Below are 24336 nucleotides of genomic sequence, written 5' to 3' on the forward strand. Positions count from 1 at the left end.
ACACGGCTTTTAAATCCCCCCAGGGATGGGGACTCCACCACTGCCCTGGGCAGCCTGTGCCAGTGCTTGACAACCCTTTGGGTGAAGAAGTTGTCCCTGATCTCCAACCTAAACCTCCCCTGGTGCAACTTGAGGCCGTTTCCTCTCATCCCATCACTTGTTAATTGGGAGAAGAGACTGACCCCCCCTCGCTACACCCTCCTTTCAGGCAGTTGTAGAGAGTGAGAAGGTCTCCCCTCAGCCTCCTTTTCTCCACACTAAACACCCCCAAGTCCCTCAGCTGCTCCTCATCACACTCATGCTCCAGACCCTTCACCACCTTGGCCACCCTCCTCTGGACTCGCTCCAACACCTCAACATCTTTCTTGCAGTGCGGGGCCCACAACTGGACACAGGATTCAAGGTGCGGCCTCACCAGTGCCGAGTACAGAGGGACGATCCCTTCCCCAGACCGGCTGGCTACACTGTTCCTAGTAGAGGCCAGGATGCCATTGGCCTTCTTGGCCACCTTACAGTCTGGACCACAGCAGATGAAACATTTCTCTCCATCTCTCCTCTCTGTTGGTTGCACAGTCACTCCTCCGGGGTTAGACCATGGGTTCCCCACCTCCAGTTAACAGCCACAGATTCTCGTTCAGTTTATAAACATCACAGAACTCATTTTGTCCACCTTGGAAGAGGTGAGTTTATTCACCCAAAATGCAAAACTTATTACTCCTCTCAGACTGTGTACTCAAAACCCGAGACTCACGCTAGTAACCAACCCCCTTGTTGGCCATCATGAAATGATATACAAGAGAGACCGGGTGCAGACACAAAAATATTTAATATGTTGTGCTGCATTTGGTGAATGAAGCCATCAAATCCAGACAAAGAAAGAAAGAGGAATAAAAAAGCCAAGGGTTCAGATCTTCCTTAAATGTGGCTTTCAACTTCTATTTGTTTCAAAAGGAACCAATCCAGAGAGGGGGGAGAAAAAAAAAAAAAAGATGCAATTCTTAGAAGCAGACCCTGGAAACACTATCCAGAGTGAGGGAATCGAGCAGCATGTGGATTCCCTTCAAAAGTTCCCAGCGCTGTGATCAGCTCCAGCTCCCCACCCCACATCTGTCAACGGATAAGCCCCTCGCTGTTCCTATAAACAGACTTAAAAGCAGTTGGACAAACTACACGCTGCCCTACTCTGTACTGAGCCACCCTGAGCAAGACAGCGAGCTTTGTGACCAGCTCAATAAGCTCCCTACAACTCCTCCGGCCAGCCCAACTACCAGGAGTAACGCGTATCTGTCTACCCAAGGCTCCAAGGACCACAGAGATCAGCAGAGGCAGGAGGGGAAGTGTAAAAATACGCCCATCCAATTAGTTATCGCCTTGTTCGAGACATCTGGTTTCTTCCGTAGTGTTTCTGTGATGGATGGCAGGCACAACCCAGGCAGCGGATCCCACCGCTCTCCCTGCGTGCCATTCAGCTGGAGCCTGCCGTGGTGGCAGCTGACCTCCTTCCAGCAGCTCCTCTCTGCCCAATTTGCCACCCCTGGGGCCACAACGCGCCTCCAAGGTCCCACACTGCTTAAACAAACCATCCCCCAGGATCCCAGCCATGCAAATAGCCCGGACCGTGATTTAATCCTCGATTTACAGCTCATGATTTCTGAGCCACCAAGTCCTTGTAGCTCAGCTCACTCTTCTGGACAATTATTTCTACCACAAAACAAGCCGTATGCCTTCTCACCAGCTTCTACCATCCTGCACAGCCTTTCTCAGGTGTTTGGCTTCTGTTCACGTTGGTCAGATTCTCTCAGATTACATCAGGTTTTGGATTATGACATTCACAGAATGAAATTTAGTTAATAAATCCCAAGTACCGAGTCATGCCTTGACTGCACACAGCCCAAGTGAGCTTCCCTGAAAAAAAAATAACTCAACGTGCCCCTTAATTAAAAAAAACTAACTCAAAAGAGAATTAGAGCTGCTGTAATCCCTGTTCTACGCTGTACCGCAGGAGGTTGAGCAGGACTGTGAAGATCCCAGACAGAAATCAGATAAATTAACTTGGAAAGGCTGATTTTGAAGCCCCAAGTTTCGTGAACCTCTTTAATTTCTCCAGCACCAAACAGGCACTTTTCAACTCTTCCCATACAAACATCAGTCTATACAAAATTTACCTTTTAGATTTCATTTGCTCTCGCAGTTTGCTGTACATCTCCAGGACTGGAAAGAGAAGGAAAACACACAAGCATTGAGACACAAGCCCAAAGCAGAGAGATGCGAATTAAAATAAACAGTTCTATAAATAAAGACAATTTCAGACTCCTCACCGGGAAGACACAGCGTGAGCTTATCAACCGTCGTGGAAATATTCCTCTGCTGTAACCGGCATTGCTTCAGCTCTTCCATTGCTATGATCAACTTTGGAAAGGAAAACCAAAAAGTTTCACTAAGAACAGTAAACAGAGAGGATATAAACTGCGTTGTGCTTGTCACAACCATCCAAACAGCAGGTCGATGGCAAAGCCTCCTCTGATACCCGGAGAGCTCACCCAGCACTGCTCAAGTAGGGAGGACGGGCAGCGTCGGGTTGTTTCATCGAGCAGCAGAAGCATTCCCCAGCCTCATTTCAAGTAAGCAAGCAGCAAAACCAAAGGCATCTAAATACCAGCCTTGTAGCACCAGCCTGGGAATTCCAAAAATTATTTCCCCTTCCCGTTTTCTTCATCTCTTCCCTACTCCCTCTCCAAGCTTTTTTTTTCTAGTTCTTCTCAAAGACAGGATGTGGCCGCTCGCTCCCAGGGGGATTCTGACCATCACAAACCAACGAGGGTTTTCAAATGCTCAGACTCCAACAGGAAAACCTGTGTATCTGGGCAAGGGCAAACCAAGGATCAGTCATCACACACAAAAGAAAACCTTTTCTTTTTTTCAAAGGGGCAGGTCATGGACTTGTCCTCTAGAGTACCAACTTATCTCCACAGCACTACATTGAGTTTGCAAAGTCCTTCTGAAATCCCAAGCTCTTCCATCCTGAATCTTCTTTTGGGGGTGCTGATCGACGGCCAGCTGAACATGAGCCAGCAGTGTGCCCAGGTGGCCAAGAAGGCCAATGGCATCCTGGCCTCTGTTAGGAATAGTGTAGCCAGCCGGTCTACGGAAGGGATCGTCCCCTCTGTACTCGGCACTGGTGAGGCCACACCTTGAATCCTGTGTCCAGTTCTGGGCCCCGCACTGCAAGAAAGATGTTGAGGTGTTGGAGCGAGTCCAGAGGAGGGCGACCAAGCTGGGGAAGGGTCTGGAGGGTCTGACCTATGAGGAACAGCTGAGGGAGCTGGGGTTGTTTAGCCTGGAGAAGAGGAGGCTCAGAGGTGACCTTAGTGCAGTCTACAACTACCTGAAGGGAGGTTGTAGCTCAGTGGGAGTCGGCCTCTTCTCCCAGGCAACCAGCAACAGAACAAGAGGACACAGCCTCAAGCTTCACCAGGGGAGGTTCAGGTTGGACATTAGGAAACATTTCTTCTCAGCAAGGGTCATTAGCCATTGGAAGGGGCTGCCCAGGGAGGTGCTGGAGCCACTATCTCTGGAGGTGTTTAAGAAAAGACTGGACATGGCACTTAGTGCCATGGTCTAGTTGCCATGGTGGTGTCAGGGCAATGGTTGGACTCGATGATCCCAGAGGGCTCTTCCAACCTGAGTGATTCTGTGACCGTCCCTGGGGGTTCTCACACATCTCCATCTTAGGCACTTGAAAAACCTCACATATCGGTACCTTCATGCATACTCAGCTCTTAAGTACCCCCTGTCTACTAATATCTCCTCATGATGAAGGGGCAGAAGAATGAACACCGTTAAAGGCACATCGCATCCAAGACATGCTCAATCACTTCTTTTTCTCCATGCCTTGATACCTCTACCCATGCAGCTCAAAAACCACCCTGAGTAATTGCTGCTGCTGTACTGCACTGTGAAGTGGAAGTCAGACTCTCCAGCTCATGTTCACAGAATCACAGAATGATTCGGGTTGGAAGGGACCGTCAAAGACCATATAGTCCAATCCCTCACCATAGGCAGGAACACCTTTCGCTACATCAAGTTGCTCAAAGTCCCATCCAACCTGACCTTGAACACTTCCAATGATGGGGCATCCACAACTTCTCTGGGCAACCTGTGTCTCATCACCCACATCATAAAAAACATCTTGCTTACATCCAATCTAAACCTATCCTCTTCCAAATTAAAACCATTGCTCTTTGTCCTGTCACCACAGGCCCTGGTAAAGAGTCTCTCCTCATCTTTCTTGTAGGTCCTCTTTAAGTACTGAAAGGCCACAACAAGGTCTCCCCAGAGCCTTCTCTTCTCCACGCTGAACAGCCCCAGCTCTCTCAGCCTGTCTCCACAGCAGAGGGGCTCCAGCCCTCTGAGCATCTTCATGGCCTCCTCTGGACTCGCTCCAACAGCTCCGTGTCCTTCTCATGTTGGGGGCCCCAGAGCTGGACGCAGCACTGCAGGGGGGGTCTCACAAGAGCAGAGCAGAGGGGCAGAATCCCCTCCCTCACCCTGCTGGCCACGCTGCTGGGGATGCAGTATTGTCATGAAGGATCCTAATCACACCGCTCAGGACTGCAGGAGCAAGCCCCCAACCTGATTATTGTTGCTTCAAGTGTCTCCTGCTTTCCAGGCTCTGCCTTCCACTAGCTTTCACTCGACAAGCAGTAAAAAAGAAAAATCACTTCCCAACACTCTCACACGACTCATCTCTCATGCAGAAAAGCAAAATACAGGAAGGAGAATCAATGCCCACTTTGATACCAACGCCGTGTGCATTATTAGTTAATGCTGAGCAGTTATTGATGCTCCATGTCATTGCCACAGCCAGATAATGGAGAAGTTAAAAAAAAAAGACAAAGAATTAATCTATCACTTACTTCTTTTCCTTCATTCTGCAGCTTTCGGTTGGTGTCTGTCACTTGATTCTGTGGAGATAATGAGAAAAAAAAGACAAACACATCTACATGTAAATCAGGACACTTTTCTTTTGACAAAAAAGAAATTATAAGTGAACACCATCACTTTTCACACAATCTTCTCCTGCGTGGCATAAAGCTGTTTATTAGCTGATTTAATAGTCATTGCTGTTCTGCCACACGGGATGCCAACAGCCACCCAGCAAACACCAAGGATTTTCTTCCCTGCTACTAAAGAAAAGTAAAAGGCAACAGGAGTTACTACTGGTCCATAGCAGCCTCAAAAAGCTGCAGTCTTGATAGACCAAATTTTGGAGCAGATGCTCATGTGGGTTCTCATCTTAAACCCTATATTACCTGAGTGGTAGAGGAATTACATTTCCCCTCCTCGACACCAAATAGATCACAATTAGGTTTTAATTCCTTAATATCACAGCAAGAAAAGAACTCTTCAACATGGATTTACCTATAGCTCAAATTTTTTCTTTTAGATCTTCAGTCTACAACTACCTGAAGGGAGGTTGTAGCAGAGTGGGAGTCGGCCTCTTCTCCCAGGCAACTAGCGCTAGGACAAGAGGACACAGCCTCAAGCTTCACCAGGGGAGGGTCAGGTTGGCCATTAGGAAGCATTTCTTCTCAGCAAGGGTCATTAGCCATTGGAAGGGGCTGCCCAGGGAGGTGGTGGAGTCACCATCTCTGGAGGGGTTGAAGAAAAGCCTGGACATGGCACTTAGTGCCATGGTCTAGTTGCCATGGTGGTGTCAGGGCAATGGTTGGACTCGATGATCCCAGAGGGCTCTTCCAACCTGGTTGATTCTGTGATTCTGATGCAACTCCCACTGGTTGCCTCCTCTTAGCTGGTATAAAAAGGTATTTTCATATACCTGGTATACACCCAGTATAAAAAAGGTACATATTTTCTTTACTAATCCATCTTTCTGTATTATCCTATCAAGCTGGGGCTCACAGTTGCAAACTCATAGGTTCCCTGGACTAGCAAAATCACAGCAGTTCAGTCCCTGGGCACCAGTCTGACTCAGTCAAGACACACATGAGAACAAAGCTAATTTTTAGACTCATCACAGTAGAAAACAAGCAGCTTACACATTATTTAGACAAGTGGAAAGATGACTTTGGGAATTCTCCTGAATACTCATTCAAGTTCAGACAGGAGAAGGTTTGTAAACAGAGATACCATCTTCCACAGACCAGCTGGGAGAGCTGAAATAAAAAAATACACAAGCTTTCAAGTAAACATGCCCAGCTTCAGGTCTTGAGCAAGAGCAGCCAACTATAAAGGTAAATACCAGCAGAGAAGGACTGCTCAGAGTTCAGGTGCCTCATGTCAGTCTGAGACTAACATGCCATAAAACTCCCTTTTTTCCATACTCTCTTCACAGCTACTGAAGTTGTAAATATTCATTTCCACGCTCATCTCTAAGATGTCTCAGAGGTCTCTAGTTTTACTCAGGCTCACTGTAGAGCAGAAGCTGCTGCTGGATTTCAGCCGGCATCATCAAATTTTATGAATTAGTTCCTGTGTGTTTTCAGTTCTGTTCATTCTCCAGGCAAAATCAGTAGCAGAGCTTCGACAACACCATGAGCTGTGATATGGAGCTCTTAAACTATATCCCGGAGCAGGAGACAGGTTGGACATTAGGAAACATTTCTTCTCAGCAAGGGTCATTAGCCATTGGAAGGGGCTGCCCAGGGAGGTGGTGGAGTCACCATCTTTGGAGGGGTTTAAGAAAAGCCTGGCCATGGCACTTAGTGCCATGGTCTAGTTGAGATGGTGGTGTCAGGGCAATGGTTGGACTCGATGATCCCAAAGGGCTCTTCCAACCTGATTGATTCTGTGATCTCCCTGCACGCCGTTTCTCTACAGCATCTGCATCATATTGCTCCCCCTCCTGCAGTAGCTTCAGCTCTCCTGGCTGCCTGCCCTCTGCAAAAACTGCTCATTTCCTTCATGATGTATTGAGATTTTACGAGCAGGAGCACAGTATCTCTTCCAAAGATTATTTTATTTGCTTATATCCTGAAAATCCCACCAGGAAAAAGGAATCCATGTAGGGTAATTTAAAACTGCTCCTAAAATAACGCCAAGGCTGTACTAGTTTTCTATTAAAATTACAGATCAATCCCAGCTAAAGCACAAAGTAAGAGTATATTCTGCCCTTGCACACTAAGAGTTTTCAGGGGGCTGGGGGGGTGTTTTGTTTTGTTCTTAAGTTCTACATCCATACATTGAAAAAAATAGATGATTATTTATATAGACTCTCTGTAGACACGTTGAAGCTTTTGAGACAACGAGACTTTATAATCCAAGACAGACGCACAGCAAGGGGGGACAGAAAACAGGTGGGCACGTGTGAAGGATGAGACAATGGGATGGCACAAGGGGCTTACGGGATGCTCAAGGCGTTGGTTCACTCATTTATAGGTGGAACACGTGGTACGGAGCAGGGCTGGTGTTTGGGGGGTTTGAAACACCACTCTGCTGTCACCTAGAGAGTGTCAAAGTGATGGGAGAGAGGAGCAAAGGGCGCTGGAGAGGAATCTTGGGAATGGACCCAACGGGCACCACAGCGACCCGCACCTTGAATCCTGTGTCCAGTTCTGGGCCCCACACTGCAAGAAAGATGTTGAGGTGTTGGAGCGAGTCCAGAGGAGGGCGACCAAGCTGGTGAAGGGTCTGGAGGGTCTGACCTCTGAGGAACGGCTGAGGGAGCTGGGGTTGTTTAGCCTGGAGAAGAGGAGGCTCAGAGGTGACCTTAGTGCAGTCTACAACTACCTGAAGGGAGGTTGTAGCGCAGTGGGAGTCGGCCTCTTCTCCCAGGCAACCAGCGATAGGACAAGAGGACACAGCCTCAAGCTTGGCCAGGGGAGGTTCAGGTTAGACATTAGGAAGCATTTCTTCTCAGCAAGGGTCATTAGACTATTGGAACAGGCTGCCCAGGGAGGTGGTGGAGTCACCATCTCTGGAGGGGTTTAAGAAAAGCCTGGACATGGCACTTAGTGCCCTGGTCTAGTTGCCATGGTGGTGTCAGGGCAATGGTTGGACTCGATGATCCCTGAGGTCTCTTCCAACCTGGTTGATTCTGTGTGAGCTTCCCTTCACTCTAAGCCAGTTGCCTCAGTTATATTAAATCTGCCTTAATGTGATGCACTAAGCAATATAAATTGCTTCCTCTTCGTTTTCTCCCTCCCCACGCACAACTTCATAGATCTCACCACTGCGCGGAGCAGAACTGGGCATATTGGAAGAGATCAGAATTGCAGATCACAGAATCACAGAATCACACAGAATCAACCACGTTGGAAGAGCCCTCTGGGATCATCGTGTCCAACCATTGCCCTGACACCACCATGGCAACTAGACCATGGCACTAAGTGCCATGTCCAGGCTTTTCTTAAACCCCTCCAGAGATGGTGACTCCACCACCTCCCTGGACAGCCCCTTCCAATGGCTAATGACCCTTGCTGAGAAGAAATGCTTCCTAATGTCCAACCTGACCCTCCCCTGGCCAAGCTTGAGGCTGTGTCCTCTTGTCCTATCGCTAGTTGCCTGGGAGAAGAGGCCGACTCCCACTGCACTACAACCTCCCTTCAGGTAGTTGTAGACTGCAATAACGTCACCTCTGAGCCTCCTCTTTTCCAGGCTAAACACCCTCAGCTCCTTCAGCCGTTCCTCGGAGGTCAGACCCTCCAGACCCTTCACCAGCTTGGTCGCCCTCCTCCGGAATCGCTCCAACACCTCAACATCTTTCTTGAAGATGTCTTGTCAGACAAAAGCCTTTTTGTTACTTGCCATTCAACAGTGGCAGGTGTGAAGTGCTAGACTTGGGCAGAGATAACCAGCCCCAGAAAACAGGACAACACATGACTCAACAGTAGCTCTTCAAAAATGGACCCAGTGATCACAGTGCCTCAAACTGAAGAGCAGCCAGTGCTGTGCTGTCACCAAGAACGCAAGCATCACATGAGTATGCATGAACAAAATCTACAACACACCTGAAACAACCCTTCTACACCATTTCACTGGTCACTCACTGCCTCCCCAGCTTACAAACCACACCTGTCACCAAAAAAACACCCCAAACCCCATCATCTGGAAGGACTTCAGAGTAGGAAAGTAAAAAATGGTGAGATATCTAAAAAGCACAACCCTCTAGGATGGATTGGGGCTGCCTATCTTGCAGAGGACAAGACCAGAGAAGAACATTCCTACAACCTGTAGAAGACTGCTGCAAAACCAAGAAGGAGTAATCTCTTTTGTGCCTGACAGGTCAAAAAGCAGTAGACCTAAAAAAGACTTTTCAACCACGTAACCCGAGTTTCCCAGAGAAGGAAGAACAGGAGTACTGAGAGGAGGGCTAACATTAGAAGATGTTAGTGTCTCCATTTAGCCCACACCCAGGGCTACACAATACCCAGTTGATCCATCACCCAATCTCCTCTCCCCAACCGAGAAAGGGAATTGGGAAAAGGAGGGAGACTTGTGGGTTGAAATTTAAACAGAATAGTAAGAAAACCAATATCAATACTAATACAAAAAACATAAAATTATACTCACCTCATAGAGTGGTGGCAAGTCCCTCCAGGGATAGTAACCATTGAGAAGAGAAGAAAGTAGAAGGTGGGAGAGGAGAGCAGAGCAAAGAGCCCCCTCACCCAGCAGCTTCCCATTTATAGTGACCCTGACGTTAATGTTACAGCACACACCTGTGGGCAGCCTGGGGCAGCTGCCCTGGGTTTAACTGCTGATGGCCTTGATCACCAGCCCACAGCTGGGCACAGACTGAAACAAATTGGAACAGAAAAGTGATTCTATAAATTTTATCCCTGCAAAACCAGGACAGTTAGATAAAAATCCATCGGGAATAATACAGCTAAAGCAGAACTTGCTTAAGAGAAAGAAGATGGACTAGGTGATTTCCTGAGGTTGCCACCAGCCCTGTGATGCCCAGCAGAAAGAGACCTGGGGGTGCTGATCAACAGTCAGCTAAACATGAGCCAGCAGTGTGCCCAGGTGGCCAAGAAGGCCAATGGCATCCTGGCCTCTATCAGGAATAGTGTAGCCAGCCGGTCTGGGGAAGTGATCGTCCCTCTGTACTCGGCACTGGTGAGGCCGCACCTTGAATCCTGTGTCCAGTTCTGGGCCCCGCACTTCAAGAAAGATGTTGAGGTGTTGGAGCGAGTCCAGAGGAGGGCGACCAAGCTGGTGAAGGGTCTGGAGGGTCTGACCTACGAGGAACGTCTGAGGGAGCTGGGGGTGTTTAGCCTGGAGAAGAGGAGGCTCAGAGGTCACCTTAGTGCACTCTACAACTACCTGAAGGGTAGTGGAGTGGGAGCTGGCCTCTTCTCCCAGGCAACTAGCGCTAGGACAAGAGGACACAGCCTCAAGCTTGGCCAGGGGAGGTTCAGGATAGATATTAGGAAGCATTTCTTCTCAGCAAGGGTCATTAGCCATTGGAAGGGGCTGCCCAGGGAGGTGGTGGAGTCACCATCTCTGGAGGGGTTTAAGAAAAGACTGGACATGGCACTTAGTGCCATGGTCTAGTTGCCATGGTGGTGTCAGGGCAACGGTTGGACTCGATGATCCCAGAGGGCTCTTCCAACCTGACTGATTCTGTGATCCTTTCCCCTTTGCACCTCAAACTGTTTTCCAAGTTGAACCACCCTAACCTATAATCTACCTTTGATCTTTTAACTTCCAGCAGAACCTTTATGATATGGAACAGCCGGACTGGTACTTGGTTTCCAAGACCGAGTAATACTGCGTACTCATAGGTTTGAGAACAGGTCAACACCACCCTGCTCACTTCCTAATGAGGAAGAACATTTGTGCAGTACAAGGTATGGGATGGTTTAAGATGCGGAATGCAAAAAAACTCCAAAGCTAAAAGCACACGAGTGAAGATACCTCCTAGAGACACAACACGGAGGGCATTTATTTTGTTGCTGGTCGCACGTATGTTCAAAGACCAGCGCTACTGAGAAAAAGACCAAGATCAAATAGAGAATGAATAGCTGGAACAAAACACCCTCTCACCACTGGACCCACGGATGATTCCCCTGGGGAAACCCTTACAAAGAGGGCTCAGTATTTCTCAAATAAGTTTCTGTGTATATTTTTCCCATGTGCCGTTTTATAGATCACATAGTAATGGAAATCAAGAGAGATCCTGAGGGTACAGAGATGGACTTCACAGTGCGCCACCAACAAAGTAGCTGTTTGGAGAATGGGAAACAGCACCAAGCCTTTGCAAACAAACAATGTCGAATTCTTGGCTAGAAACAATAGCAAAAAAAAGAAAAAAAAATACTTCTTTCATGGTATTTCCAATGGCTTCATCCTGCAATCAACTGCTGGATGAATCCTTGCCATGGAAAATGCCACTGTAATATTACGGGTGGCTTCTGGTGTCAGGACAACCCCCCCACAACAAAGGTGCTCCTGCGAGCACGCGTCTGTTTGGGGGATGGAGACCTGTGTGTGTAAAGCTAGAAGCCTGCTAGGAAATGCCAGAGGTAGCTTCAAATTAATAAATAAATGTACAAAAAACAGCAGTCAACACACTGAAGTCAAGAGTTCTTCCTTCTTTTCCAGAAAATTTGCTTTTCCAATATATTTTTCCCCTCCCCTCTTATAACTTCATCTTTTCTAATGCCCCTTGAAGGTCTCCCATGCCCCTAGACTCCCAGACAGGTCCCTTCTCAACAGGTCAGACTCCACTCAGCCAGAAAGATTTGCTGTGCTGGTCTCTGCAGACAGTCTGTGCCTTTCTGGGTGCCACACAACTCAGCCCCATTCACTACGTGACTGTTCTGGGAGGTTGCTTTTGGGTTTCAAATCAAGGTCACACCTTGCTGCGGCAGCAAGGGATGGCACAGCAGTCTCCCTTGCCTCTGTTCTAACTTGTGCAGGAAAATGAGGAAGGTCCTCCAACCTCTGACACTGATTAAGTCATCGCTATGCTTTTATATATGCCCCAAATTATGGAATACTTCTATTTTAAGGCACAGCAGCCAAGCTTCACCTGGCCCCTACACATAGGAACACCTCCAACCTCTAGGTCCTTTTTCTCCCCAGGAACTGCCCAGTTTCCTTCCCAGCACTTATCCACATTCTGATCCCACAAATGGGTTTTTCCTCATGCTGCCAAACACAGTTTTTCAAGAAACAGGGAAAGTCCACCTTTCTCTCATCTTTCTGCCCAGCTTTACAGGCCACAATACTTAAAAAGACCATTTGAGGCCGCACCTTGAATCCTGTGTCCAGTTCTGGGCCCTGCACTTCAAGAAAGATGTTGAGGTGTTGGAGCGAGTCCAGAGGAGGGTGACCAAGCTGGGGAAGGGTCTGGAGGGTCTGACCTACGAGGAACGGCTGAGGGAGCTGGGGGTGTTTAGCCTGGAGAAGAGGAGGCTCAGAGGTGACCTTAGTGCAGTCTACAACTACCTGAAGGGAGGTTGTAGTGAAGTGGGAGTTGGCCTCTTCTCCCAGGCAACCAGTAATAGGACAAGAGGACACAGCCTCAAGCTTCGCCAGGGGAGGGTCAGGTTGGACATTAGGAAGCATTTCTTCTCAGCAAGGGTCATTAGCCATTGGAAGGGGCTGCCCAGGGAGGTGGTGGAGTCACCATCTCTGGAGGCGTTTAAGAAAAGACTGGACATGGCACTTAGTGCCATGGTCTAGTTGACAGGGTGGGGTCAGGGCAATGGTTGGACTCGATGAGCCCAGAGGGCTCTTCCAACCTGACTGATTCTGTGATTCCCAGCTGTAACCATTCTACTTGCTCCATTCCCACCTCTAACCATTTTACCTTCTAGTTAAGCCAACCAAACCTGAAGATGCTGCTGAAAAAGAACCAAGCTGTGTGTTTGTTTACACACCCTTTCAGTAGTCAGTGTAATTAGTAGCTACTTTTCACTCCTGCTCCTGCTTACACCCAAACACCTTGCAATGCTCTGACGTTCATTTGCTTTTTAAATATTAACATTTCACGTGCCAACATTGGGCAGACACCTCGTGACTCAAGAGTCAGATCTGCATCAGAGCTCTTTGGCTGATTGCCTCAGACACAACACTACCTGTAACGAGAATTCAGTGTCAGATGGAGCACTACGGCAGATGCTGCTATAGCAGACGTACTTCTGACTGTAAAGCTTATTTTTGCTTAAGAAATTGGTACAAGATATACCAGGAAAAGCACGTTTCTTAATGTAAACCAGGCTTAGCTTTAAGCTTTCTTACGCTTTTAATGCACCACAGTGTTCCAGAAATTCACATGGTTTCACAGAATCCCAGAGTGGTTGAGGTTGGAAGGTCCAACCTCAGGTGATCTGCTCCAAGCCCCCTGCTCAAGCAAGGCCACCTAGAGCCAGATACCCACATCTAGACAGCTTTCTCTTACCTTCAGTTTTTGAGCTTCTCCTCTAACTTTCAGGAGCTCCGTGATGGAGTCCACAAAGCCCTGGTAATGGAAGTTGCACATTTTCTCAATCTCACGATCGTGGTTTCTGATTCGTGCTTCCAATTTCTCCATGAAACGACCATGTTCTTCTCCATCATACACAGACCTAAAAAGAAGACGTCCACATTGGTCAGGATTCCAATATCTCTTACTGTCGTTGCTTACAAGAAATATCCAAAACATGAGCTTTGAAAAAAACCTCCTGTGATAAAGGAATAGTTCTGCTTTTCATTTGCATACAGAATCACAGAATCAACCAGGTTGGAAGAGCCCTCTGGGATCATCGAGTCCAACCATTGCCCTGACACCACCATGGCAACTAGACCAGGGCACTAAGTGCCATGTCCAGGCTTTTCTTAAACACCTCCAGAGACGGTGACTCTACCACCTCCCTGGGCAGCCCCTTCCAATGGCTAATGACCCTTGCTGAGAAGAAATGCTTCCTCATGTCCAACCTGAACCTCCCCTGGTGAAGCTTGAGGCTGTGTCCTCTTGTCCTATCGCTAGTTGCCTGGGAGAAGAGGCCGACTCCCACTCCGCTACAACCTCCGTTCAGGTAGTTGTAGAGTGCAATACACCAGGTACCAAACTCAGGTTTGAAAAATCTTTCTATCCCAGCCCTTCTTTTTCTTTTTCCACCTGTCAAACACCAGCTTGATGTTCCTTCAGAGACCACAACACAGCCAAGCCAGCGCTGAACCCCCTGAAACAAAGCCTTTGTGCTCTACCTTTGAGCCCAGCCATCTCTGATCACTATCTGCTCTGATTTGCTGTAACACTGAATGCTCCTCTTGGACAATTTTCCAAATGTTCTTTGGGCTTCAAGGGTAAAAGCTGCAATGGAAAAGTAGCACCTCTACAGCTGTAAAAATCCATTTCCCTTCCCACCCCCAATTTTGCCAGCACAGCCCTGTTGCTGAAAGGCCAACGCAGCTGAAGACTCCCCAAACTGATGGGAAAATCCCACTTTTTTCAGGGGGTTGTTTTCTTGGGTTTTTACAGTAAACACAAATATTTTCTACTGAGTGTGGAAATCCCACCCTCAGACCCGTCTTTGTGAAGTTTTCATATTCTGAGGAGCAGTGCTAACTCCTGAATTCTCTCCCAGTCCAAAAAAATTAAGCACGCAGTGAGATTTATGGAATCTGAGGTGCTACAACTACCTGAAGGGAGGTTGTAGTGAAGTGGGAGTCGGCCTCTTCTCCCAGGCAACTAGCGATAGGACAAGAGGACACAGCCTCAAGCTTCGCCAGGGGAGGGTCAGGTTGGACATTAGGAAGAATTTCTTCTCAGTAAGGGTCATTAGCCATTGGAAGGGGCTGCCCAGGGAGGTGGTGGAGTCACCATCTCTGGAGGGGTTTAAGAAAAGCCTGGACATGGCACTTAGTGTCATGGTCTAGTTGCCATGGTGGTGTCAGGGCAATGGTTGGACTCGATGATCCCAGAGGGCTCTTCCAACCTGATTGATTCTGTGATTCTGAGCTTGCACTGTGTCAGAAAGACCAAATTAATTATACATGGGACTCCACGGAGCAATTAGAGATAAAAGATCGGGAATGACAAAGATGTAACAAGCTATAAGAATAATAATTTTAGAGAAATTACTAATCACAGCCGTGACAAGCAACACTTTAGAAAGAAGCAGAACTAGATGAATCCACCTGGACACATTAAATCTTTCTGCCTGCAGAAAGCGATGTGATCCTTCGGGGTGATCTGTGCTCACAAGTCACTTTGAAGAATCCCATCTCTGCATCCACAAAGGTCTCAAAGTAACACAAAAAAAATCATAGAATCACAGAATTGTTTTGGTTGGAAAGGACCTTTAAGATCATCGAGCCCAACTGTTAACCCAGCACTGCCAAGGCCACCACTAACCCATGTCCCTCAGCACCACATCTACACGGCTTTTAAACCCCTCCAGGGATGGGGACTCCACCACTGCCCTGGGCAGCCTGTTCCAATGCTTGAAATACCAAGACAAGCCTAAAAGCTGGAGGAAATCTATTTAATTATCATTTTAAAACCTGCCCTAGCAATTTGAATTATACAGTTTCAGTAAACCATCCTCAACAGCAAAACAAAAACTCAACATAAAATCACACAGTCACCAAGAGCAGAAGCCTTCAAAGATGACCATATTGCCTTCTTTATTCCAAGGTAGAAGCTGCTTGGTGCTAAAGGAGATATAACTTCCTAAAATTACATGAATGCCACCACTAGCATGATGCAAGTGGTTTTTCCTTACAGCTTCGCAGAGTTTTGATGGTGTGAGATGAAAGTTGGAGCCCGAGTGCCATCTAGTGCTGCAAAGCCCCTTCGCAGGGTCTCTCAGGAAACTCAACAGGCACCTCTGCTCTAACTAACTCTAAACTGAAAGATAACTCACATATAATAAGCAAATAAAATTAGACAAGTTGTGTTTTAATTCAAGTATAAATTAAAAAGAATCCAATATAATTCTGGGTGGCAATAAATGTGTTTGAATTCAAAGGAAAATACTGTTGGCATTTAGAGAAGCATCCATCAACAGGAAAAAAATCTGAAAACTACTTACAAACTCTAGGCAAAGTTCCCTTTGGAGATGGCCAACCTAAGACATAAAGGTCTGATGACTAAAACCCTTTTATTACTTTTTTTTTAATCCAAACTCTAGTGTAAAAATAAAAAAAGAGTTGGTGACAGGCAGCAACAAAACCTCAGGATCACAGAATCACAGAATCAACCGGGTTGGAAGAGCCCTCTGGGATCATCGAGTCCAACCATTGCCCTGACACCACCATCTCAACTAGACCATGGCACTAAGTGCCATGTCCAGGCTTTTCTTAAACACCTTCAGAGATGGTGACTCCACCACCTCCCTGGGCAGCCCCTTCCAATGGCTAATGACCCTTGCTGGGAAGAAATGCTTCCTAAAGGCCAACCTGAACCTCCCCTGGCCAAGCTTGAGGCTGTGTCCTCTTGTCCTATCACTAGTTGCCTGGGAGAAGAGGCCGACTCCCACTCCGCTCCAACCTCCCTTCAGGTAGTTGTAGACTGCACTAAGGTCACCTCTGAGCCTCCTCTTCTCCAGGCTAAACACCCCCAGCTCCCTCAGCCGTTCCTCGGAGGTCAGACCCTCCAGACCCTTCCCCAGCTTGGTCGCCCTCCTCTGCACTTGCTCCAACACCTCAACATCTTTCTTGAAGTGCGGGGCCCAGAACTGAACACAGTACTCAAGATGCGGCCTCACCAGTGCCGAGTAGAGAGGGACGATCTCTTAGGGGTCATCTCTAAGCTTGTATTTAAACAAACTCTGCATCTTCCCTTTAGAGCTCTCCTGTTCATCCACAACCCTCCCTCCAATGCAGAACCGGCATCCTTCGCTTCCACCCTCCCTCTAAAACACAAGCAAACAGGCAACAGCCAAGCAAGTCCCAGCCCAAACCGCAACGCACTCCAAAGCTGCAGGATATCAGCTCCAAAGTTACAGGATGTCAAGTTCTTGCTCTATATTAAACATCATCATGGAAGTGGACTACAGTGACTATGCAGTGACCATTAGCTCCAAATAAACAACGCAGGGACTTGGGTTGATTGCAAGAAGAACAAATCTATCCCCTGCAATCACATCAAAACACCCACAGAATCACACAATCACAGAATCAACCAGGTTGGAAGAGCCCTCTGGGATCATCGAGTCCAACCATTGCCCTGACACCACCATGGCAACTAGACCATGGCACTAAGTGCCATGTCCAGTCTTTTCTTAAACACCTCCAGAGATGGTGACTCCACCACCTCCCTGGGCAGCCTGTGCCAGGGCTCTGGCACCCTCAAAGAAGTTCCTCCTCATATTCAGATGGAACTTCCCATGTTTCAGCTCACTCAAATGAGCACCTTCATTATGTACTTCTTCCTTTTCAGGATTACCACATCTGGGACATTACGCTTCCCACCTCTTGCCTTCCAAACCTTTGGGACACCCAGAACCTTGCTCTGGATCTCCAAGTCTCTCCAGCTGCTCCCTTCTATCTCACTTCTGCACATACACTCTGCTCCTAGTAACATCTCTCCTAGTTCCAACGCTAATTATAGCCTGATCTGGATCTTCAGTTAGCTATTCTGAAGTGATTAGTAATTAGAAGGTGATGCACAAAAAAAATTTCTAGAAAGAAATAAAAAAAAAACTTACATGAATACCCACTAATCATCATGACAGCACACAAAGCAAAAATAAAGCAAGGAAAACAAAACCAAAAACTTAAATTTGCTTTGGGCTGCTCATTCTCTTGCTTGTAAAAAACAAAGCGTTGTGACAAGGCTATAGAAAACGATCCTCGAGGCTGCTTTTTTTGCTATAAAAAATTGCTAGTCAGATAGCTTTAGTAACAAGCCTCCCCCCCAAAAAGCTTTTGATTAAAAAAGTCTGAGAAAGAGAAGTCTGTCCCGCATGCACTTAACTCCAGAGCAGGCTGCGATGCCCTGATTGAAGACTCTGCTCAGTGACAGATCTGTCTGGTTCACATTTGTAAAGTACACTCACTAAACAAAACCATTTAAGAAGACTTTAAAAAGTTCTTGGATTGTATTGTTAAGTTTCACAATTTCTGTATTCATTAAAAAAAAAAAAAATCCACTTTGTTGCTTTCAAAAGGTCAACTGGAAAAATCTTTCCAGGAAAGTCATAACAGGCAAACGCATGAGGAGTTCCCATCTGCAGCCCTGCCTTATTGCAGGGTTTATCCCCCAAAATAGGGGCGACGAAACCTGGCCCCCACCAAGCAGCCAAACCATTAACAACGGGGATGCTGCAGGCAGTAGATACTCTACTGAAGCAGAGGAGATACTCTACTGCGTTCTCAACCACTTCGTCATCCACAAGAGGAAAAACTGGGGAAAAAGCAGAGGTTTGGGGAGTACAGCCCAAGAGAAGACTGAAAGAGACAACAAGCTCAGCTAAAAGTCTCCTTAAAACGTGGTCAAAGGCAGGACACATCTTGGGTCCTGCCACCAAGCACCAACACAATGCACGTTCTCTCCAGCCAGGCTTCAGACAGAACACAGAATCAACCAGGTTGGAAGAGACCTATGGGATCATCGAGTCCAACCATTGCCCTGACACCACCATGGCAACTAGACCATGGCACTAAGTGCCATGTCCAGTCTTAAACCCCTCCAGAGATGGTGACTCCACCACCTCCCTGGGCAGCCCCCTCCAATGGCTAATGACCCTTGCTGAGAAGAAATGCTTCCTAATGTCTAACGCTCTTCTCAGGCTGGCAGGTCCTATGCCAGACACCATATACACGCTGAAAAAATGCCAGAGGAGCTTAAAGTTAGTTCACATATATAAATTAATGCTAGAAAATATTTAGGAACTATCTTTGCAGGTCTCTCCTATGCCTCACGCTCAACTGGTTAACGAGGGCCTCAGGCAGCCTGGAGAAGGCCAAGCCACAAGGCTGACCCTGCAACTTCATTCCCAAGGAGAGCTGCCTGCAGGACAGGGACTCAGAAGTAACCTAAATAAATTCAGCTGAAAGTACAGAGGAGGGAAATCTCTGGGGACAAAATGAAAGAGATCTGGAACAATGCGAGGAGGACATTCTGGGGACAGTGGAACAGAAGTGACTTGCTTTTGTTTTCAATTAATAAGTGGAACAAATTCCTGAGTCTGTTGTGGACTTCAATTTTATTTTATTTTTTTCCCCCCCTTTAACTTCTGTAGTGGTTTTAAACCCTCAGAAACATTTTCTTCTCATTATGCTACATAAAAGCATTAGCAGTTTGTTTAATCTTATTTTAACTTTTGTAATAAACACATTAACTACTGAGCAATGCAAAAAAAAAAAAAAGAGTCATTTCGAGAGTGGTGCAACAGCTCCATGGAAAAAAGGTCAAAGAAAGTTTGCAAGACTAATACCTGCTTAATATCGTTAGGTTGGACATTAGGAAGCATTTCTTCTCAGCAAGGGTCATCAGACATTGGAAGGGGCTGCCCAGGGTGGTGGTGGAGTCACCATCTCTGGAGGGGTTGAAGAAAAGACTGGACTTGGCACTTAGTGCCCTGGTCTAGTTGATGTGGTGGTGTCAGGGCAATGGTTGGACTCAATGAGCCCAGAGGGCTCTTCCAACCTGATTGATTCTGGGAATATCTGTCAGAGTTCACAGCTTCAAGTCTTGTGCTTCACAAAGTTTACCCACGTACTGACACAGCATTAGCAAGTTGTATTCCAAAGACCCCCCCACTTACTCGGTGTATTACACCTGAAATTATCTCAGTGGAAGAGCAAGTGTAGAATTTGCTGCTTGTTTTATAGACTCTTAGAATGGTTTGGGTTGGAAGGGACATTAAAGATCACCTAGTTCCAACCCCCCTGCCACGGGCAGGGACACCTTCCACCAGACCAGGTTGCTCCCAGCCCCATCCAACCTGGCCTTGAACACTGCCAGGGAGGGGGCAGCCACAGCTGCTCTGGGCAACCTGGGCCAGGCTCTCACCACCCTCACAGCAAACAATTTCTTCCTAAGATCTCATCTCAATCTCTCCTCTTTCAGTTTAAAACCGTTCCCCCTCATCCTGTCACTCCATGCCCTTGTAAAAAGCCCCTCTCCAGCTTTCCTGTAGCCCCTTCAGGTACTGGAAGGTGCTAGAAGGTCTCCCCGGAGCCTTCTCTTCTCCAGGCTGAACAGCCCCAACTCTCTCAGCCAACTTAATTTTCTTTCTGCTAATTAAACCAGAATTTAAGCCCACTCTGTTTTGTCACATCACCCGCATAGTTTGCATCACAAATATGGAGAAAGAAGCAACTTTTTTTCCTTTCTGGACAAGTATAAAATGTTTAATCATAAGTATTTTTCATTATTACAGTTCACAAGGCATTCCCACGTGTACTTCTCCTACTTAGACACATGTATCTTGCACATAAGTTTATCTCATTGTATTTTCAGTTTACAACAGAAATCATAGAATAGAATCATAGACTGGTTTGGGTTGGAAGGGACCTTAAAGCCCATCTAGTTCCAACCCCTGCCACAGGCAGGGACACCTTCCACCAGACCAGGTTGCTCCAAGCCCCATCCAACCTGGCCTTGAACACTGCCAGGGAGGGGCATTCCAATCCCTGCAAAATTCAGCAAAATATCAGCAATATCCCATTATCCCAAGGTCCTGGCGTAGCAAATAAAGCAGTTTCTGAAGAGCACCGCTGTATTATTTGGCAGGACAACCCTGGTTTTGTACCTGGGAACACCTTGATTTCAGGAAGGTCCCAGCCTGGCCCCGGGGGTACTCTCGCAGGCACTCCAGGACAAACGCTGCACAGAAAATTACCATAAACCACATGCGTACGCTCCTCAAAAACCATCCTAAAAACGATGTGACTTGTCAATGACTGGCCTCAACCAGAAGGAGCTTTTCAACAGGGCTTCCACACGCATTTGTTCTGGGCCTGGTTTTCTTCAGCGGTTTCATTAGCAAATTGGAAAATATAATGCAAGCTGTACTTCCAAATCTGTTGGTAACACCAAAGCGAAGGGAGTCGGGAGACTTCTGGAAAGCGGCAGCCAAAGACCTCGAGAAACTGGAAATGTTTCCAGAAGTCAAGAGGTCAATAAAGGGCAAGCGCATGGTGGTGGCCCAAGAAAGGTCAAAATGAGCAGCAGAAGTATAACGGGATGAGGGGGGAGGCAGGAGAGACCACAAACTCCACATCAGCCACGGCACCTTATTTATTGGCCCATGAAGAGCCAAAGGAATTGGGGTTAGATCTGAAGACAAAGGGCTGGCGAGGACATGGGGAGCTCACAGCCACAGAAGTCCTCCCCTACGTTAAAGAGGCAGGAAGGTGAGGAGTTCTGCAGAGCTGTTACGGGAAGGATGAGAGCAAAGGGTCAAGCCATTAGAACCTCACAGAGCCTTAGCTCTTATCCCTACTCCACACTGACCTGCCAGAGAGCAGAGCAGAGCACGGACAGGAGCATCAGTCCAACCTCACACCTCCCACATCCAAACACAAGAGAACCCTCTCAGCCCCAGAGAAATACACTATAAACTCTAGACTACTGACAGAATAAGACCAAGGAGACTGAGAAAACACCAAATTAAAACATGATTTATCATCACGCAGAGGTATCTGCCACAGCAGCGCCCTGGAAGCGACACGTGGTATGTGGGTATAATATCATGGAAAGAGAAGAAAAAGCATCGTGTAAAAGCAAAGTTGGGATATTATTAACATGCAAAATCAGAATCACAGAATTAATCAGGTTGGAAAAGACCTCTGGGATCATCGAGTCCAACCATTGCCCTGACACCACCATGGCAACTAGACCATGGCACTAAGGGCCATGTCCAGGCTTTTCTTAAACACCTCCAAGAGATGGTGACTCCACCACCTCCCTGGGCAGCCCTTCCAATGGCTAATGACCCTTGCTGAGAAGAAATGCTTCCTAATCACAGAATCACAGAATGTTAGGGATTGGAAGGGACCTCGAAAGATCATCTAGTCCAATCCCCCTGCCGGAGCAGGATTGCCTAGACCATATCACACAGGAACGCGTCCAGGCGGGTTTTGAATGTCTCCAGAGAAGGAGACTCCACAACCTCTCTGGGCAGCCTGTGCCAGTGTTTGGTCACCCTCACCGTAAAGAAGTTTTTCCTCATATTTGTGTGGAACCTCCTGTGTTCCAGCTTGCACCCATTGCCCCTTGTCCTGTCAAGGGACGGCACTGAGAAGAGCCTGGCTCCATCCTCTTGACACTCGCCCTTTACATATTTATAAACATTAATGAGGTCACCCCTCAGTCTCCTCTTCTCCAAGCTAAAGAGACCCAGCTCCCTCAGCCTCTCCTCAGAAGGGAGATGTTCCACCCCCTTAATCATCTTCGTGGCTCTGCGCTGGACTCTCTCTAGCAGTTCCCTGTCCTTCTTGAACTGAGGGGCCCAGAACTGGACACAATACTCCAGATGTGGCCTCACCAGGGCAGAGTAGAGGGGGAGGAGAACCTCTCTCGACCTGCTGACCACACCCCTTCTAATACACCCCAGGATGCCATTGGCCTTCTTGGCCACAAGGGCACACTGCTGGCTCATGGTCATCCTGTTGTCCACTAGGACTCCCAGGTCCCTTTCCCCTATGCTGCTCTCCAACAGCTCTGTCCCCAACTTGTACTGGTACATGGGGTTGTTCTTGCCCAGATGCAGGACTCTACACTTGCCCTTGTTATAGTTCATTAAATTTCTCCCCGCCCAACTCTCCAGCCTGTCCAGGTCTCTCTGAATGGCTGCGCAGCCTTCCGGTGTGTCAGCCACTCCTCCCAGTTTGGTGTCATCAGCGAACTTGCTGACAGTGCACTCTAATCCCTCATCCAAGTCATTAATGAATATATTGAATAGAACTGGTCCCAGAACCGACCCTTGCGGGACTCCGCTAGACACAGACCTCCAACTGGACTCTGTCCCGCTGACCACTACTCTCTGGCTTCTTTCCTTCAGCCAGTTCACAATCCACCTCACTACCCGATCATCCAGACCACACTTCCCCAGTTTAGCTGCGAGGATGCTGTGGGAGACCGTGTCAAACGCTTTACTGAAATCGAGATAGACCACATCCACAGCTTTACCATCATCTATCCACCGGGTAACATCCTCATAAAAGGCTATCAAGTTGGTTGAGCAAGACTTCCCGTTGGTGAAGCCATGCTGAGTGCCCCTAATGATCCCCCTATCCTTGATGTGCCTAGAGACAGCACCAAGAACAAGTTGCTCCATCACCTTTCCGGGGATGGAGGTGAGGCTGACCGGTCTATAGTTACCCGGGTCCTCCTTCTTACCCTTTTTGAAGACTGGAGTGACATTCGCTTTCCTCCAGTCCTCAGGCACCTCTCCCGTTGCCCACGACTTAGCAAAGATGATGGAGAGTGGCCTAGCAATGACTTCCGCCAGCTCCCTCAGCACCCGCTGAACCTCCCCTGGTGAAGCTTGAGGCTGTGTCCTCTTGTCCTATCACTAGTTGCCTGGGAGAAGGGCCAACTCCTTGTCTTTTGGAAAGTATCTTTTCTATTACGGCCTTTATCAGCACCACACCATACACAAGCTCTACTCACACCTGAGCCCAGACACTGCACTTGCAGAACAAGACTCTACCAGTCCCACCATCAGTGTAGTGATGAAAAACTTAAAGACGGGAATACCAGGACAAGGCAACAACCACAAACCACCCTACAAAGCCACTGCTGGACTGAAAAGTCTGCCTGAACCACCAAATTCCAGAAAGGGTCAACTTCTGTGTTTCAGTATGTATCTACAGATTGCAGGAGAGAGACGAGAGGGGAAAAGTGGCTCCTCAACTAGATACAAGACACCAATATTTTTGGTGCAAAAGATCCCCTTCTTAAAAAACTTCGAATACCCTCTCACCATTCAACATCAAAGCTGTGACAAGTTAAAAGGCACGCGCATTGCCCCATCTTTTTCAGAGAGAACACAGAAGATTGTAGTTTGGCCACATCTCACTCCCAAAGCATGGCGAGATGAAGACCATCTCCACCACAAGGGTGACAGTTTTCACAGAATCACAGAATCAACCAGGTTGGAAGAGACCTCTGGGATCATCGAGTCCAACCATTGCCCTGACACCACCATGGCAACCAGACCAGGGCACTAAGTGCCATGTCCAGTCTTTTCTTAAACACCTCCAGAGATGGTGACTCCACCACCTCCCTGGGCAGCCCCTTCCAATGGCTAATGACCCTTGCTGAGAAGAAATTCTTCCTAATGTCCAACCTGAACCTCCCCTGCTCATCTCTGCCAGAAGTCCCTGTTGCATAAAGTTTCCTTCTGAAGCCACTTGTGTGATTACTCCTAATCTGGTTTGATTAAATTAAACAGGGTTACAAAAATGTATAAAAGTAGCCATACT

The 24336-nt window shown here is 47.6% G+C and overlaps 1 protein-coding gene across 5 annotated transcripts in view; it reads right to left on the reverse strand.

Moving 5' to 3' along the window:
• The window catches only part of EXOC6B (exocyst complex component 6B), a 362323-nt gene that overhangs the window by 286867 nt on the left and 51120 nt on the right, over positions 1-24336 (reverse strand). For all 5 annotated transcript variants that reach the window (XM_068402994.1, XM_068402990.1, XM_068402991.1 and 2 more), the window contains exons 2-5: positions 13373-13538; positions 4917-4964; positions 2319-2409; positions 2166-2211 (exon numbers count right to left, since the gene is read on the reverse strand). In XM_068402994.1, the coding sequence (XP_068259095.1) occupies positions 2166-2211; positions 2319-2409; positions 4917-4964; positions 13373-13538 (351 nt within the window). The remainder of the gene's footprint in view (positions 1-2165; positions 2212-2318; positions 2410-4916; positions 4965-13372; positions 13539-24336) is intronic.

This window comes from Nyctibius grandis, chromosome 6, assembly GCF_013368605.1.
Source record: "Nyctibius grandis isolate bNycGra1 chromosome 6, bNycGra1.pri, whole genome shotgun sequence".
Taxonomy (NCBI): Eukaryota; Metazoa; Chordata; class Aves; order Nyctibiiformes; family Nyctibiidae; genus Nyctibius; species Nyctibius grandis.